The sequence below is a fragment of the Otolemur garnettii genome, unplaced genomic scaffold, assembly GCF_000181295.1.
Source record: "Otolemur garnettii isolate 467f Iridium unplaced genomic scaffold, OtoGar3 scaffold00015, whole genome shotgun sequence".
NCBI classification, from domain to species: Eukaryota; Metazoa; Chordata; class Mammalia; order Primates; family Galagidae; genus Otolemur; species Otolemur garnettii.
In genome coordinates this window covers 25195358-25213115 of record NW_003852410.1, presented here as the reverse complement: position 1 = coordinate 25213115, position 17758 = coordinate 25195358, and the positions used below count along the sequence as shown (strand labels likewise).

Here is a 17758-nt window from a genome sequence, read left to right as displayed (position 1 = left end):
AGGAGAAAGTTGCCCTTTCTCTTCCTCTTAAATTCCCTGTTTCAGACTGAACTAAAAGAGCAGCTTTTAGAATGTGCTTTGGGCTCATAAACATTTTAGCCCCATCTTCTTGGGGCAGAGGGTATGTAGAGGCAGCACTGTATTTAGAGTTGGGGAACTCACTAGAGGTACAATTTTAGCTCATTCACTCTTTGTACATCTCTGCGACTGGCTAGTGATGCTACAGGGAAGCCAGAGTCCTGAAAGATCTTGACCCAGAGAATTAGATTCTGCTTCCAACACCCCAAAAGGTGGGAAAGAGAATGGAAACATTTTAGAAATTGTTTCAAGAGTACTTGAAACAGAACAAGTTTTCCAATGAATCTTCAAATAAACCGCCAAATCAAATAGGCTGAAATGATTCATTCCCCATTAAATTAACCAGCACACTGTATCTTCAAGGCTTTCAAAAAAATTATGTGACAATCATAAAAAATCTATAATAAGATTTTTAAAAGACTCGATTACTATTTTTTGAGTCAGAATTGGAAACAAAACACTCTCAAAGTACACAAGATACTATGAAGGGTCTAAAGATTTATCAATATCTGTTTAACAAAGAGTTATTGAAGGCTTACATATGTTGGACTCGGGGGTGGGGTGGGGGGGTGGGAAAAAGATAGGCAATATCAAGGTGGGGATAAAAAACCATCTCTCAGAGGTGGGGATAAAAAAAAAAATCCTTAGCCTGGAGGAGGTGGTTCACACCTATAATCTCAGGATTTTTGGAGGCTGAGCAGGAAGACTGCTTGAATTCAGGAGTTCAGGACCAGCCTGAGCAAGAACAAGACCCCATCTCTACAAAAATAGAAAAATTAGCCAGGCATGGTGGTACATGCTGTAATCCCATCTACTTGGGAGGCTGAAGTAGGAGGCTGGCTTGAGCTCAAGAGTTTGAGGCTGCTCTGAGCTAGGCTAAGGCCATGGCACTCTAGCCTGGGCAACAGAATGAGGCCCTGTCTTGAAAAAAATAGTTTCAGGAGATGGACCTTGGAGCTCTGGGCAGGCTTCATTTTGGGCCTCAGGTTTCCTGTCTGAAAATGAAAATAATGGTATCTTATCTCTTCACAATATTGCTACAATAGGAAAAATAAAGTTGTCTTATAGGATACAAAGTGGGAAGGGTATTAATAGAAATAAACACGTCCTTTAACATATGGGGTAAAAATATTACCATGTGGACAAAAACACCCACAATGGAGAACCACTGCTCTAAATTAGTGGCTCTTGAACAGACTAAACCTTTGGAATTTATTTTACAAACATGCCTGAGTCCATCCTTAGATTCACTGACTCAAAATTTTTAATGTATGACTAGGATTACAATAAAAAAATACAAGTAGTTCAGATGCATACCTCTGGGTAAAAAAGCACATAATAAAAGACAAAATAACACAAAGGCTAGTCCTTGAGGTTACAAAGTAGCTAATGCCCATCCAGGAAAGACCCACAGGCCTAGATTAGAGTCACCTTAACTGGGGTGAATCCCCCCTCCCATCTCAGTTCTGTAAGAATGTCTCCAAAGAGAAGCTCTGCTGAGGCTAATGAAGATAGAATGCTGGTGAGACTGATGTTCCCAGAAGCAGCAGTAATGTCTCTTTGCTTGGTCCCTAAGCATAGACTCCTATTTCTTTTTCCTTCCCAAATCCTAGACATCTGTAGACTAAGCCCAGTTCGGCCTTTTGGGCCCCTGTCAGAGGTTCCCATCTCACTGTGATCTCTACCTTGAGACAATTTTCCTTTCAGATCCTGCAGCACAACTGGGGTCTCTGCTAATTGCCATTATGTCCTCTGATCCTTTATTTCATCTCTGGTGTTTAAAATCCCTGTTGCCACGGAATGTATTGCTACTTTTCTTCTCTCTGCTGCCAAGTCTGCCTGAGCATTAGGCAAGGGTGAGTTTTGGTTTTTACATTACTATCAACGACTGATACCAACAAGGAGGAGATACTTGTGTAGTAATTTCCATGTGCCACGCACCGGCTGTATGTGTGCTTTACAGACATTGCTTCATTGAGTTCTCCTGAGCCAAAGAGCTAGGTACTGTTTTTATCCACATTTTTATAGAGGAGGAAATTGAGGCTTGGCAAGGTTAATGTAACTCATCCGAAGTCACACAGCTAAGTAAGTGGCAGACCCATAAATTAAACTTAGAAATGCCTGCCTGCAAAGCCTATGCTCTTAACATCTGCTTGATGAAAAGCAACTGTCATCCCTAAAAAACCCGAAGGGGCACTTTCTAGTAGAAGGCAGCTGTCCTGCTTCTCTGAGCTGACCTGCGATCTGAGTTTGCACTGAAGCCCTGAAACTCCATGGGAATTGCTCATGGGTGAGCGTTAAGTTTAAGCCGAGAAAGTTAGGTGTTAATGATTGCTTGGTTTTTATTTTTTTAGCTCCTAAAAAGATGTTTTTGGGTGAAGCTTGTCAAAAAGATTTTTTGAGACTAATTTCTGAGATATCTGCCAGGTAGACTACTCTTTAGATAGTGACTGGAATCCCTCGGTGAAAAATGACCCACAGATCATGCTCATGATTTATACCAAAATCTAAACTCAAATAGCCCATTTATTAAAGACAATGGGTTAGTGAAAGTGGAGGTATCTAGGGTGTGGCTTTTCAATCTCAACTGACATTTTGAGCCAGATCATCATTATTGGGGGGGGGGGGCTGTCCTGTATGATGTGGAATGTTTAGCAGCACCCTGGTCCCTGGCCTCTGCTGATTAGATGACAGTAGTACCCCCACTCCCCAAATTGCAACAACCAAGAATGTCTCCAGATGTGAATCAATGTCCCCTGTGGGGCAAAATCACCCCCACCCCTAATAGAAACATTAACCTGAGCTCCTAAAACCAGTGAAACACCTAATAACTGGGTCTTTTCTTTTTAATAGAATGGATGATTTTCTAGGCCAAAGAATTAATTCTCAGGACAAAAGTGAGTGTTATATCTTTCTTCCTTAAAAAGTGATCTAGAAAATTCCTTCAGAAAACAACTCATGCATTTAACTTTGTTTATTTTACATGTTATTTGTTCTTTTCTAAAAAAATTTTTTTCTACACAAATAATGAGAAGGACTTTTATACCTTGGTTAGCATACAGATCTGGTAATTAATAACACCTTATCCTGGGCTAGACCTGGAGATTTGTTGGTATAATTGGCTTTAGTCCAGTGATGGTTGGAGAAAAAGTTCTGCCAAAGGCAGTCAAGGCAACCCACTATTCTTGTAAGTGACACTATTCTTGTAAGCCTTTTGATACAGGAATATTCACACTGGAAGCAAATAACTAGACTCCATTAACCGGATTTTTAGTTAACTCGGCAGGAGTTTAACAGAAAAACAGGAGGCTGTTAACTGTTCTCTTCTGAACTGGGAATATGGAATGAATGAAGTATTTAAGTTGAGCTTTCTTTTCAGGTTTTTGGACACACAAAAATAACTTGCAGCCACCTGGTGGAAGCAACGACATTTTGTTTTTTTAATTGAGGTCTGGGTGGAATTATAAAAAGGAAAGAAGAGATGTTACCAAGGGAGGCCAAAGTGGGAATCTGTACTGCTGATCTAAGTCGCTGTTCCAGCTCTTTCCCTTGTCTCCAGTGGGACTATTCTGGGGAATGTGGGGTGGGGGTAGGGGGTAGGAGTCTTGGATATCTCACACACTGTCCCTGTTATTGCATTTAGTCCCCCAAACATAATCTACTTCAGAGCTCGGCACAGGCGCCAAAGCTGACTGTGGGGTTGACCTGAGTACTTCTTTCATGGTCATGTTTACAGTTCCTGAACTTGGCCTTAGTTGTCATTGCTATGCCATTTATCGTACTTGTGATGGTGGAGGTGGCAGAGGGCTGGGTCACACCCAGAGAGGGAGGGTTACCTGTACACAGCTAAACCTCTTTTCTGGTTCTTCCAGATCAAGATCAATGGTTTTCAAATGGGGTGATTTCCCCCCTGGAGAAATCTGGCCCTATCAGGAGATAGCTGAGAGAGGTGCTGATTACTGCTGGCATCTGGGGTAGAAGCCAGGGATGCCAACCAGATTCCTTTAATACACAGACCAGCACCCTATAACAAAGAATTATCTGGCTTAAATTGTTAGTGATGCCAACGGTGAGAAGCTTTGCTCTAGATGTGCTTTTAAAACTGAGGGTTTGGACATAGTGAAATCATTTTATTCATTGCCACCTGCAGTTTTCAAAGATGGAATGGAAAATGCACCACAGACTGCAGCACATGTAGTAAGGATAAATATTGTTTCATAAACCTTTGTTTTTTGTGTGTATACACTGGGTTGCAAAATAAAAAAAAAATTTTTTTTTTTTTTGCAGTTATTGGCTGGGGCTGGGTTTGAACCTGTGATCATCTCTGGCATATGGGGCCAGCGCCCTATTTCTTTGAGCCATAGGTGCCGTCCTCAAAGTAAATTTTTTTTCTTACTATAGATTGGCCCAAATAAGTTTGAAGTCATTGATCTTGCCCAGTATTTCTCAAACTTTACTGTGCATTTGAATCCCCAGAGGATCTTGTTAAAATGTAGATTCTGTTACATATGGACCAGGGTTAGGGCTGAGATCCTGAGATCATATACTTCTTATAACTTCCAGGTGGTACTGCTGCTACTGATCTTGTTATTCAAAATGAGTCACGTTTTGAATAACAAGAACCTACAAAAGATGTTTTAAATTCATTCATTAGGCTGGGTGCAGTGGTTCTTTCCTGTAATCCTAGCACTTTGGGAGCTAAGGCAGAAGAATATTGCATGAGGCCAGGAGTTCAAGACCAGCCTGAGTAAGATAGTAAGACCCCCCCATCTCTATAAAAATGTAGAAAAATTAGCCAGGTGTAGTGGCACGTGCCTGTAGTCACAGCTACTCAGGAGGCTGAAGCAGAAGGATAGCTTGAATCCAGGAATCTGAGGTGGCAGTGAGCTATGATGATGCCACAGCACTCTAGCCTGAGGCAACAGAGACCCTGTCTCAAAAAGAAAAATTATTCATTAAAAAAAAATGAGAGCAGTGATTGTGACTCTAGGGACTGATAGGAAATCTTTTGATAGTAGGCTACTTGAACCCTGGTAGGAGGAGAAACAGTTACTTGGTTAACTAATGGGGGGAGGGAGTATTTGAGGATTTAGTACATCTCGTCTCCTGAAATGCAATGTGATAATATTTATTCACAAAATGTGCCTTGACTACTCTATGTGTGTGTGTGTGTGTGTGTGCACATGTGCGCACGCGCGTCCTCACACGTGTAGTCTAAGAGTCTGTCGCTTACTGCTTCCATGCCATAAGTCTGTCATAAGAAAAAAAACCCTTTTTAAGACACAAAAGTATTGTGTGGGTCATGTTTAACAAGAATACTGTGGCCTTAACGTAACAGAGCAATCAGCCTGGCTTCTTAGAATGATTAATGGAACATTCTCCTCTGGAAAAGAAAACAAATTAACTGTCTTCACCAAATGTCTCCTGGAACACAGAAAGCTGTTCTGATAAAGACACTTACCAAAAACTCTTCATTGCATACAAGCTCCAGAGAAAATTCAAGACAGGTTTTATGTAAGGTTTGCCCGAGAGAAAAAAAAAGAAATCTATTTCTATGAATGGCTTTGGAAGGAAATAGCTAGATTAGTAAACTATTTGAAGATATGCTACTGAAATGTAAATCTGTGAGGATATTAACAAAAAAATAAATACTCAATTTCCTTTGGATAGTAATAACCCATTTTTCATGCCACATCTATTAATGCCTGTTTTCTTTTCTGTGTGCAGGATTGATGAAACCTCAAACTACCCACATAGAAAGAAGACTTCTCAAGCCCAGTGGAATGGAAATATGTTTCCATCCCTAAGGCTTCCAAAGTGAAGGAATGAACTGTTATCATTTACTTGCTATCATGAAGTTCAGGAGGGTAAGAGAGGATTCACATTCGAACAAGAGATTTGTTGTATCAGAGGCATCGAAACACTCCTTTCATCTTCTCCTATCTTACGGAGCTTGCTTCTAACATCCTAAAGACAAAACATCTACTATTAGAACTTAATTCCTTTGGCTTAATGTTTTGGTAAAATTGTGCATATCCCAAGATGGACAGCACTTTAGTCTTCTTCATAAAAGAGGAAAGATTGAATCTATTAAAAGCTAATTTGGATGGGGGTGAGGGGTAAGGAAAACATGAGTGGCACTGGAGGGTACAAGTCATGAAATAAACATATAACTATATACAATAGGTCATATTACCAGTCAGGTGAGAAGGAGATGGGCTTACTTCCCTCATCCAGTTTCTGTATTCTTCTTGGGAAAGGGCACTCCTCTACAATTGTAATGCACGTCTAGGATATGACTTAACTGGTAGAATGACTGAGAGGTTCAAAGTCAGATGAAAGAACCAACAGTCGCTCCTTTCCTAACTGCCTTGCCAGCACAACCAGATTAGCTTCCCAGTCTCTATATTTTTAACAGCACAGATTCTATAGGATGTCCTAATAGCCTGGCAGAAATGCTCTTTAGCCTTATAGTTGGGGATGATAGAGATAAGGTCACAGTTCAATTAAAATTTGATCTGAAGGATATGGAAAAACTCAGCTGCAGACTGATTCTCCTGGAGAGCTTAATTTCAGATTGGTAACCTCAGGGAAGATCCCAGTAGAATCAACAAAGGACCCCTCCTAAATAGTACGGACGTGTATGTGTCAGAATCACCAGTCTAAGGGATTTCACCAAAGCAGGTACAGGCAAAGGTTAGACTGTGACTCTCGGAATTTACCCACACAGCTCAGATAGCTGTGCATTACTCCGTGAAATAAAATCCCACAGCCTCTTCACATGGCCAAATGGTACTCTGGCCTCTGTGGGTTTCTTGCCGTCCAGCCCCTAGCCACCCCCCCTTTTTTCTTAAACTAGCTTCAGAAATTTTCCTTACATACAGAGAACAGCTTTAAAAAAAACCCTGGTTGAATTCTGCTAAGTTACTAATTATGTTTAAAAGAACTACTTGGTTGAATTCAGCTTGATTTTTTTTTTCCTCAGCAAATCAGTTCTATGTTTAGATAGTAATAAACTCCTCCAGTCTGCAGAACAATTGGCACAGCGGGCCCTTTAACAAGTTGGGATCGTGAAGAAAGGACCAGGCTGGTTCAAAAGAAATTTAAGGGGCATCACAATCCTGCCCTGTCCGTGTGACCCTGTGTCAGATCCTGGTTGGCACAAGCCAGCTGTAAAGAATATTTTGAGGATAAGTGGGAAGTTTTGAATACAGTGTATTAGATAAACATTTATTGGCATGGGAAATACTGATCATTAACTTCAGAGAGAAATATTTTTGTTTACTCATTTTGGAAAAAAGTATACAATTTATCAAAGCACATAGAAAAACATCTTTAAAAAATCCTGTTTTTGTAATAACCGTTGGGTGCTGGAAACACACCATTTTAATTTTCTTATATTTGTTTAGCTTTACTTTCTAAATATCTACACTATAGATATACAGTATTCTAGTAGTAAAAGGTATTAACCACTTCCTTTTCTGTACCTCATACCAAAAGAAAAAAAGGCCAATATTAATTTATTTGCCAATGCCTTGTGGTTTTGTGGAGGGGGGTAGAGCTAGAAATCATGTGAAGGAACAAGTAGTTCTGTGAGATGCTGAGGATGAAGATGATAAAGACTTACTGAATTTTTAACTCTGCTAGTCTACATCCATTATGTTCCTTAGTCCTCACAACAACTGTAACAAGTCAGTTTCCTTATAAGCAAGGACATGAAGGCTCAGAGAGACTAAATCATTGACCCAAGGTTAGAAAACTTTGAAGTGGCAAAACCAGGGTCCCTGTCCCCATCGTGTTCCTTCAAAACCCCACTCCTGAGCCTTACTATTCTGCTTCAGAACTATGGTTTACCAAGAGTAAGAAGGTACCAGGTTACTGTATATGAAGCAATTCTAAGAAGTTTGGGGTCAATGTTTTAACATGATGGGGAGACTCTTATAGCACCTTAGAACAGATAGGACCATGATGATGATGGTGATGATGATGGTGGTGGTGGCCAACACTTACCAAATGCTTCCTCAGAGCCCGATGCTGCAGATGTGTATGGAAGTTCACTCTCACAGTAACTCCATGAGGAAGGTTCTGTGTATTATCATCTCTGTTATGTAGATGAATCAGCTGAGTCTCTGAGAGATTAAATACCTAGCCCAAGGTCACCTCCCTATAAGGATTGAGCCCGAATGCCCCAGAGGCAAGGCCTGATCACTACACTGGAATTCCCATTCAGGGCACTCAAGACTGCTATTGCTTACAGCAGAGATAACTCACAGAGTGTCTAGAATGCCATTAAGTCTTGATTTTCTTTACTCAGCCCCCTAGAACTGCAACCTATTATGTTGGTGAATCATATATACCTCTCCCTACCTGGTATTTTTGTATTTTTTTCCTTTCTTTTTTTTGAGACCATCTCATTTTGTCACCCTTGGTAGACTGCCATGGCATCATAGCTCATAGCAACCTCAAACTCTTAGGCTCAAGTAATCCTCTTGCCTCCTAAGTAGCTGGGACTACAGGTACCTGCCACAACGCCCAGCTATTTTTTTATTGTTACTATTATTTTTTTAGAGACAGAGTCTTGCTCTTGCTCAGGTTGGGCTCAAACTCCTGAGCTCAAGAGTTGGTCCACTTTGGCCCCCCAGAGTGCTGGGATTACAGGCACGAGAGCCAAGACCGGCCCCCTACCAGTTATCTTTGGAAAGCTTCCCTCACCTGGACAGTTGGTGATACACTTTACAGATAATCCATAAATGCTCTCCTAACAGCCTGTTCTTTGGTACTTACTTTCTAAAGCAGAATGATTCCTACTTTGATTGATATATGTTCACACATATGGTGCTTTTTTAATTTAATAAGGTTATTAAAATAAGGTTATCTATGGTTTCATACATACATACAGCACAATATGTTTTCACAGGCAGAGTTTCACTTTTCAAATTACCCCTTTCAAGGGACGATTCACACTTGATTATTGTCCTGCCACACAAAGTGGACAAATATGTGATTTGATAATGGAACAGCAAATTGAGAGCCATGCCAGGCAAAGACTACTGAGCAGCAATCTCGCCCGATCAGACCACGCTGCCTGATTAAGTTCTTACGAGGCAGTTTGGTAAGAGGCCCTTTCCTGATCTGATAACTGCCACAGAGAAGCCAAAGGCAGAGTCAATCTGCAAATACCTAATCCTCCAGGAGGCAGATTAAGTGTATAATTGACCTATATAATCCATGTATCATCTCCAGTCAAATGTTCCCTGGGCCTGGTTCACAATGACATGAGGGCCTGAAGAAAGCCAGCGCGGATGCAGCAGTACCACCGATGTGGACTCCATCCAAGTTCGAGATGGCTTTTTAATCACTCATCTCTGAGCCTGTGAGGTTTAAGCAGATGAATTCACCCTAAGCACATTTCTTTTAATCCTGATTTTCTTCTCAGTCTGTGTCTTCAAGAAGTACAAGGAGGAAAGAAAATTAATTTTTGTTTAGACCTTGAAATCTTAGGTGCTTCTCTTGATGATCTGATCTCTAATTTCAAAAAAGCATGTTTTTGTTTGGGGGAAGATGTTGAATTAATCACTCGAGAAAGGGGGCTGATCATCTGCATGATTATGGACACTCCAACTTTAAATCACTGTCTTCAAGTCAGGTCTTGAGCCTGCTCCTTCCTCCTTCGCTGATGCTTTAGGAATTTGGAGATTATTTCATGCCCATGTTTTATATTTTCCTTAGAAGTCAGCAATAATTTTCAAGGAGGCCAAGCTCCCACTTGAGTCTTACAGCAATCTGATTTTCTTGTAAAAATTCAGTATCTTTAGTATAATTTGAATTCATTGTACATATTACAATATTCTGTTGCTTTAAATCTCTGAGTTTTTTTCAAAATATTACAAACTGTTATTTTGCAGCATCTTAAAACAAATGTACTTCATTTTCTTAGGAAAAAATGTACAAAAGCTCAGACTAAAAAAAAATATACCTGTGCATCTGAAATATGGGAAACAGTTTGAAGATATTTTTCCCAACTGGCCTTTATTTTGGATTGGTTGAGTTTTTCCTTAGGTGCATTATCAAGAAAGTTGTTGCTATTTTACAGGAAGACTAGGTAAACCAATTATGTTAATAAACAGGGAAATTTGAACTGCAAAAAATGACCTGGTTAGGCAACGTTAGGTCCAAATATATTTCTCCAATAAACCTAAAGAATGCTTGCTAAAAAAAAAAAAAAAATTGGTGAAGATGAATTTGGAAAGCCTGTTCTTAAGTTACATAATAAAATAGATAAAAATGCAGAACATCAAATATAGCGCCCCAAATGCTATGCCGATAATCTCCCACAAGCACCCACTTCCAGCCAAAAGTACAATGACGTGGCAGAGAGAAAACCGCCCAGAGAGCACTGGGTAGTGGCCTAGTTAGAACAGAAAACACACCATTAAATGACCAGCTAGTAATCCAAATATTCTCAGATACTAACACACACTAAAACCATCCAGCCTTTTCTATAAGGGCACACTCAAAGGGGCAAAAAAGGGAACAATACCAAATAGCAAGAACTTAAAGGACTTATCAGGTAAATTAAAAAGGAGACTTGAAACACAGTTAAAAACACAACAGGAACTCTCAGAACATGCCTCTGCATGACAGATGCCAGCAGGAACTAAAAACCAGAGAGTAACAAAAGAGTCACAATCAACAACCCCCCAACAGCAAACAATCTCAGAGATATATATTTTTTTCTTCATTCAAAATGTTAATTTCCTATTATTCATTTTTGCCATTTATCAAAATGCAACAATTTGGAAGAAAAATCTCCCAGATCAACAAGTATTTCTCAATAGATTTCTGCCAATTGTTTAGAAACTTGCCCCAGGAGCACTATCATTAAGGAATGGAGTTTCAAGAATAAGTTCACTGCAGCAAGAAATTTAGGGTGGCAGCTTTCACAGACCCTTTTGCCTTGATATCCCCAGTCCCTTGTTTAGCTCAGTGGACACAAGAGTCTTGCAGAGCATAGATGCAAAGAAATAAACACCATGCTTAAGGAAACAGAAGCTGAAAATAATTAAACATGTTGGTAATCTGATGTTTTGCCGCTAGATTATAGAAAAACAGTAATTACTGAATTAAATTACTGAGACTGCATGGTAATGAAGCTTTTTGAGAAGCTCTGAGTTTTTTAAAATGACAAATGTTTTAAATCCATGACAGATTCAATAACTTTTTTGCACTACATCAGTTAGGTTGCCTAGCACCAATATTCTGTAAATTAGGAGATCAGGTTATTTGGAAAGTAAGAAAGTAAATGGCACAGAAACTTGTGAAGTCTAAATAAGCTCCTGAAATTCTTCCCCCCCACCACCCCCACCGCTGTAGGGCTGGGAGTGATGTGCCGTGAATGGTTGTAATGGTTAAGCTTTTAAAATCAGATACTCAGGAAGGTATAACCAAGACTCCGTTGGGAAAACAAAATTGGGACAACATGAGACTAAATTGTGGAGGTTCCCACAATGTTGCCAATATCATTTTACGCAGGTCAGTACAACGTAGCAAGGGACTGGAGAAATTTATGAATTTTTAAACATCCTAACCATAAAATGCTTTCTGAAAAACATATTCTGAGTAATATATATATTTTTTCACTATTAATTCACGTTAAAGAAGGAAGGGCTTGAATTTGCCTGTATTCTTCAACAGCCGGGCAAGTCCAGTTTTACCATCTGTGCTAGCCAAGGCTGCATTCTTATTTTTTAAATGAAGATTTAGTTGCACTTTCCTTTAAAAAGAGCCACAGAAGAGAGAATTAGCCTTGCTGCCTTCAGTAAGGCTTGCACTTCTAATTTAAAAGAAGAGAGAGGAAAGGGTGGATTATTTGTCAATGAAGCGACAGGCTAAACTGCAGATTAAACATCAAATTCAGTACTAGATGTTTTTAAGTGTCAGAGAGCACGAGGTTATTCACACACACGCTCCCATGGGAGCACGCGGGCGTGTGCGCGCGCGCGCGCGCACACACACACACACACGGGCCACATAAAACTGAGAATCAGAAGATACCGATCAAAGGAAAAAAAAAAGGCAACCTAGGCATTGAAAAGAACAATCCACAGGCTTCTCAAAAATTTGTGGTTTGGAATTTAATTCAGTGGAGATGGGCAGAGTGTCCACACTCCTAACCGCAGACCTGAGGGTCCTGCCTGTCTCTGTTTTCAATGCCTATTGGATGGGTGATTGTGCCCCGGACAGTCTAGACTCAGTACTTTCATAAGGCAGGCATGCAGAGAGGGGGGAGGACCCGCCAGTGAGCTTTATGCATGTATGAGGCATTCTCAGTGGATGTGGGTCATGCTAGAAGATGTACACAGGAAGATTATTTGATTCTAATTCATGCCACTTGATATAATGTGATAAAACATTTGACATGAGAGATAAGTTCCATTTTAATCCGAGAGAGGACGGGTGGGAATTAAAAAGTAAGAAGGGTTTTGTCAAAGAAAGGTGATGCAAGGGAGAGAGGGGTATCGAGCACAGAAAGGGGATGATTGGAAAAGAAAAGAAAAAGGAAAAAAGAAAGGAGCCTTTCAACACACGAGGAAAGCAAATGAGCTGGAAGACAAAGCATATAAAAGTCAGAAGCCGCAGAATCCGAAAGCAGTGCCAACAATGAGCTCACTTAGCTATGGAACCAAACACACACATACACACACACACACACGCACGCACACACCAAAACTGAAGGGAAATTGCCCAACACGATCACAGAAAAAAACGTGGAAACACGGATTCCATAGGAGACCAAAACATTAATGCTCAGGCTGGCAGTAAAAATACAGACGCCTGGACACAAGGAGCTCACGTTTCACGAGACAGAAGTAGGCTGCACAATTGGAGCCACACAGAGACAAGAACATCAGCTTCCGTGCACTCTGGCCGGGTCTACACTGGCAAAATATCTGGCTAAATTAGGTAACTCCATCTGCTTTGGCCTGAAAGAGGCAGGCAATTTGAGACCTAACCAGAGTCTTTTTTTTTTTCTTTTTGCCTCAGTGGCTCGCTTTGCAGTGCAGATGTAGTCACAGTGGAAATAAGATTGCTTGGAAACTATTAACCCGTGGAAATCTGCATTTTCTGAAGTTTGTTCTACGGCTGCAGCCCAGTATATTGTTCTTTGTACACCTGCTGCTTCTCACATTTTCAGGTGGGTAGGTGGTCAGGGGCCACCACGATTTAAAACTGGAACTGACTGAGCAACTCTAACGTAAGTGTTAGCTGAAACCCAGCGATAAGGATTTCTAGTCTCTGAGGAACAAAATCATCTTTGAAGTGATATCAGTGCGACATTTACTGCACATCTGCACGCCACAGCTGGTGTCTGGGAGGTACCACCCCCAGGAGAGGGAGTTGGCCTCAGCCTCCCTGACTAGAACATCTCCCTGAAGAGAGGCCAGATTGCAAGGAGGAAATCCATGACCAAGAAAGGTCTTTGCCAGTTAGAGAAAGCTGCCTCACAAGCTTCGTGCAGGAATGAGCCTGCTTGCCGAGAGGCTGTACGCCGTCCTACATATCACACAGATTGGGACTGAGACACTGCCACGCCAGAGTGGGTTCGGAACAGACACACAACAGATAAGAGCCTAAGGCAGAGGGAGAGGGAGAGATTTTGTTTGAATCAGGACCAATCCATTTTCTCAAAATGTGACTTATCCTCCTGTCTCTTATTTTGTCACATTTTGGAGGGTCTCCTCCTTGGTCTTCAAGGAGGAGAAGGCATTTACTTACATCAAATAACCTTTCTATATACATCTCCTCATTGACCTTATCACGCAGGACATCCTGAGAATGGCGGACGAAAGTCACGTAGGCGTCGGCCACGTCCATCCCGGGTTTCTGCAAAGAAACAGGAGAACATGAAAATGGAATTTTTAGACAGCCACTCTTTTTTGATTCCCCGTTTGTTTTTACCCTCCACCTGCCCTACATTGCTTTTCTTGGATCACCTTCGTAGCTACAGTATAGCTCCCTGCAGCCTAGGCTGGGAGGAACTGATATTAGAACTGCCCTCTCTTTCTAGAAATCAAACTGGCTAAAAAGAGAGTTGAGATTTTAGGATTTTATAGATATTTTCCTGCTACTAATTTTTTTTTCCTAGAAAATGTATCTAATGGATATATCTTCCCTGGATAACCCAGAAATACTCTCTGGCTCTTTGGATTGAAATCCCCAAACATACCCTTTCTTTCATTGTCTGTTCTTAATATATCATTAGAAAAGCAACAGCCTTCCCAATTGCTTTTTTCTCTTAAAAAAAAATTGAGAAAGTGCTAAGCAAAAAAAATCATATTCCAATCTATTCCCCCTCTGAATCAAGTTCCATTTTTTGGGATAGTTTAAGCTGAGTATATATAGTGAGTATTTGCTAATTAGTTCACTCAGAAGAGACATTCAACCATTTGTCTTTGCCTCCAGCACAGCCTTAAGAGTCCAAAGATTAAAAAAAAAAAAAAAAAAAAAGAGGAGGAGAGGGGAGGATTTGATTTTTAAATAAATTAGATTTTCTAGAAAGGTAAGCAGGTGGTTTATCCAGCAGTTAGGAAATGATTTATTGCAAGGAAGTAAAAAAAAAAGAAACTCAGAACAAACACGGCTTGAGATGTTGCAATCAAAATTATCTCCAAAGAAACCTATTAAAACACTATAATATGGGTCATTAAGAGAGCGGTCACAAACCCCTCAAATTTCCACAGTAGATATGTATGTCTGCTAATAGCTCAAAAGATTAGTTTTCATTACTGTGATTTACCTTAGATCACAAAGTATCATTTCTCTACAAGACGTGACTGTCAGGCGCTGCAAATTGAAGTTAGTTAACACTTCTGTGTAATTTCCAGGGTGAAAATGAGGAAGGTTTGGAAACAGTAGGACTGTATATTTTTTTTCTTTTTGCTGATACAAAGCAAACAATTATCAAGCAAAGGGCCAATGCTTGGCCCCTGGGATGCTAGTAACATTTCTTAACACCTGCTGAAACAATGACAAGGTATTAATTTGAAAAACAATGAGGACAACCCAAAGCCACAGTAGTAAAGTGTTACACTTTCAAGCAATTTTCAGGGAATGGAATGAGCAGGTTCTATGATGGTCATATAATTGTTGCAGTTTTATGATAGGAAACAATAGAGGTTCTCCAATGAAATGTAACTGATAGCTATCAGTTCTAAACTGGCACCTCTCTCCTGAACTGCATATTGAAGGGTATTCTCCTTAGGGATGGAGACCCCTTCCTGGGGGATTTGAGAAACTTATTACTGTTATTCCATTTCTTTCCTGGTGACATTGCAGCAGCTATGGCCTTTTCTTGGGCAAATGCAGCCATCTTAGAGCCAAGACCCAAAGCCAAATTTATCAGACGTACCAGTGACCACAATGTTTAGAAACAGTAATGTACAGTGATGGTTTTTTCCCACCATCCCTTCCCTTTTTGGTAAGGTTTACTGTCCTCAAAGGGGAACTTCATTTAGGTTTTTTTAAACTTTGATATTTAAAAAGAAAATCAGAATTGTTCATCTTATCCAGGTAGTTAAGAAACTCCATGATTCTCGTTCTTTTGATTCTGTCTTGTTTCTTTTCATAGCACTTACCAATAGCTGACATTACATATTTGTTTTTGGTTTTGTTTTTTGTCCTTCTCCCACTAGAACATACTCTGTAAACATAAGAACTTTGGCTTATTTTCTATTGTATCTCTAGCACACAGAATGGTGCCTGGCACATAGTAGGTGCTCAGTAAATCTTTGCTGAACACATCTATGAATGAAGGAGCTAATCCTCTCTCTTTTCTTTTTTATTTTTTCCTTTTTTTTTTTTTTTTTTTGAGATAGACTTTCCTTCTGTTACCCAGGCTGGAGAAAAGCAGTGTTATCATATCTCACTGCAACCCCAAACTCTTGGGCTTGAGGGATCCTCCTGCCTCAACTTTCTGAGTAGCTGGGACTATAGGTGTGTATTACCATGCCCAGCTAATTTTTCAATTTTTTTCTAGAGATGGGAGTCTCAGTCTTGCTCAGGTTGTTCTTGGATTCCCAGGCTCAAGCAATCTTTCTGTTTTAGCATCCCAAAGTGCTAGGATTACAGGCCTGAGTCACCATGTCCAGCTACAAATCTTCTCTCCACTTCCTTTTATAAGCTCTTTAGTTAATACTGCATAGATTTTTACTGGATTCTTCACAAATTTGGAACTTGTGAAAATCATTTAAACTTCTCTGGGCTTTACTTATGCTGCCTGTGAAACGGGATTAATAACAGCTTGCTTACTTACCTTCAAGGCCTGTTGTGATCATCAGCTAAAATACTGTATGTAAAAATGTTTTGAAAGTCGCAAACTGCAATGCAAACATAAACCACTATGGTTTTTCCCCCAAAATATTAGGTTACCCCATAGCTTTACAGACCTTTATAATCTACTTTAGAACCAAGAAGAAACCTTCATAAAAATAAGGGTCTCTGCATGAAAATGTGTAGTTTTCTCATAACAGAGTCATCAGCCCCCTACTTTCAACCATCTTCCTTTCAAACTAGCTTCAAATCCAGTTCTAACCAGTTTGGTTTCCACCTCTTGATGGACCAGAAATAGGAAAGAAGGGGATTGTTGGAAACAACTGTGCTGATAGGAGAGGGCTATCACTTGCCTGATGCCTTGAGTGTAAGCGTGAGGAGAAAGGCTGCCCAAGGGCAACACCAGACATGGAGACTCACCAACGGCTGGGGTTTGGGACTATCAGGGGTGGGGGCAATCTGCCTTACACCTCAGGAGGCCCTGGGGGGAGCAGGTCACTATGCAGCCACTGGGGAAAGACACAGTCACAGTGGTGATCCTGGTGCATCCAGAAATGTTAAATTACAGTCAACACCCTGTTTCAAAAGGCAGGAGGAAAAAAAGGCAGGAAGGATGTATAATGCATTATAAGTAGATTTCCAGACAAAACAGTTTAAAATAGGACTGTCAACAAATAAAGCTAACCTGTAGTTATAGCTGGAAATATACTTGACCAAACAATGGATGCTATTAGGTAAATCAGGCTTATACCACATTGCTCCCTATGCACAGTGGGACAAACTTTTTAGGTGATGTTTTTTAATATCTCACAATGACATTGTTTAAGTGTGGCTTGGATGGACTGATAGAACATGATGTAGGTTTTAGAAAACATTTAAACAAATATCTGTGGGGTTAACTGTGTCCAGGTGTGGAAGATGTAATTTGTACCTAAGTCACTCTGTGGCTAAGGAAAAATAGAGCACCTTACTCTTAGCCCGTCCCTACCAGAATACTTCTGAGCTTGAAAAAAAAAAAGCTCAAATTGTCAGCATCCTAAGCAAGCCCTAATTATTAATGCAAATCTGCTGCATATACCAAAGGGTCAAAAATTACATCGAAGACAAAGAGATATGCTTTGGGGATTGTGTGAAGTTTTGAAGATTGGTACCAGCACTTCTCTCCCTTAACGTGGAAAATTAAGATTTATTAGATTTCCTTAAATTACTAAAGTAACAAATTACTAGTTCCCTCATGGAGCTAAGCCAATAAACTATGTGCCAAAAAGCTTACAGGATAACACAGATAAACTCATTGTCTTTAGAGCTAGAACAACTTGAGAAATGATTTTTTTTTTTTTTTTTTTTTTTT

The 17758-nt window shown here is 40.1% G+C and overlaps 1 protein-coding gene across 6 annotated transcripts in view; it reads right to left on the bottom strand.

The window, feature by feature from the left end:
* The window catches only part of CADPS (calcium dependent secretion activator), a 484159-nt gene that overhangs the window by 25052 nt on the left and 441349 nt on the right, over positions 1-17758 (bottom strand). For all 6 annotated transcript variants that reach the window (XM_003785525.1, XM_003785526.2, XM_003785527.2 and 3 more), the window contains one exon: positions 13855-13962. In XM_003785525.1, coding sequence (XP_003785573.1) covers positions 13855-13962 — 108 coding nt within the window. The remainder of the gene's footprint in view (positions 1-13854; positions 13963-17758) is intronic.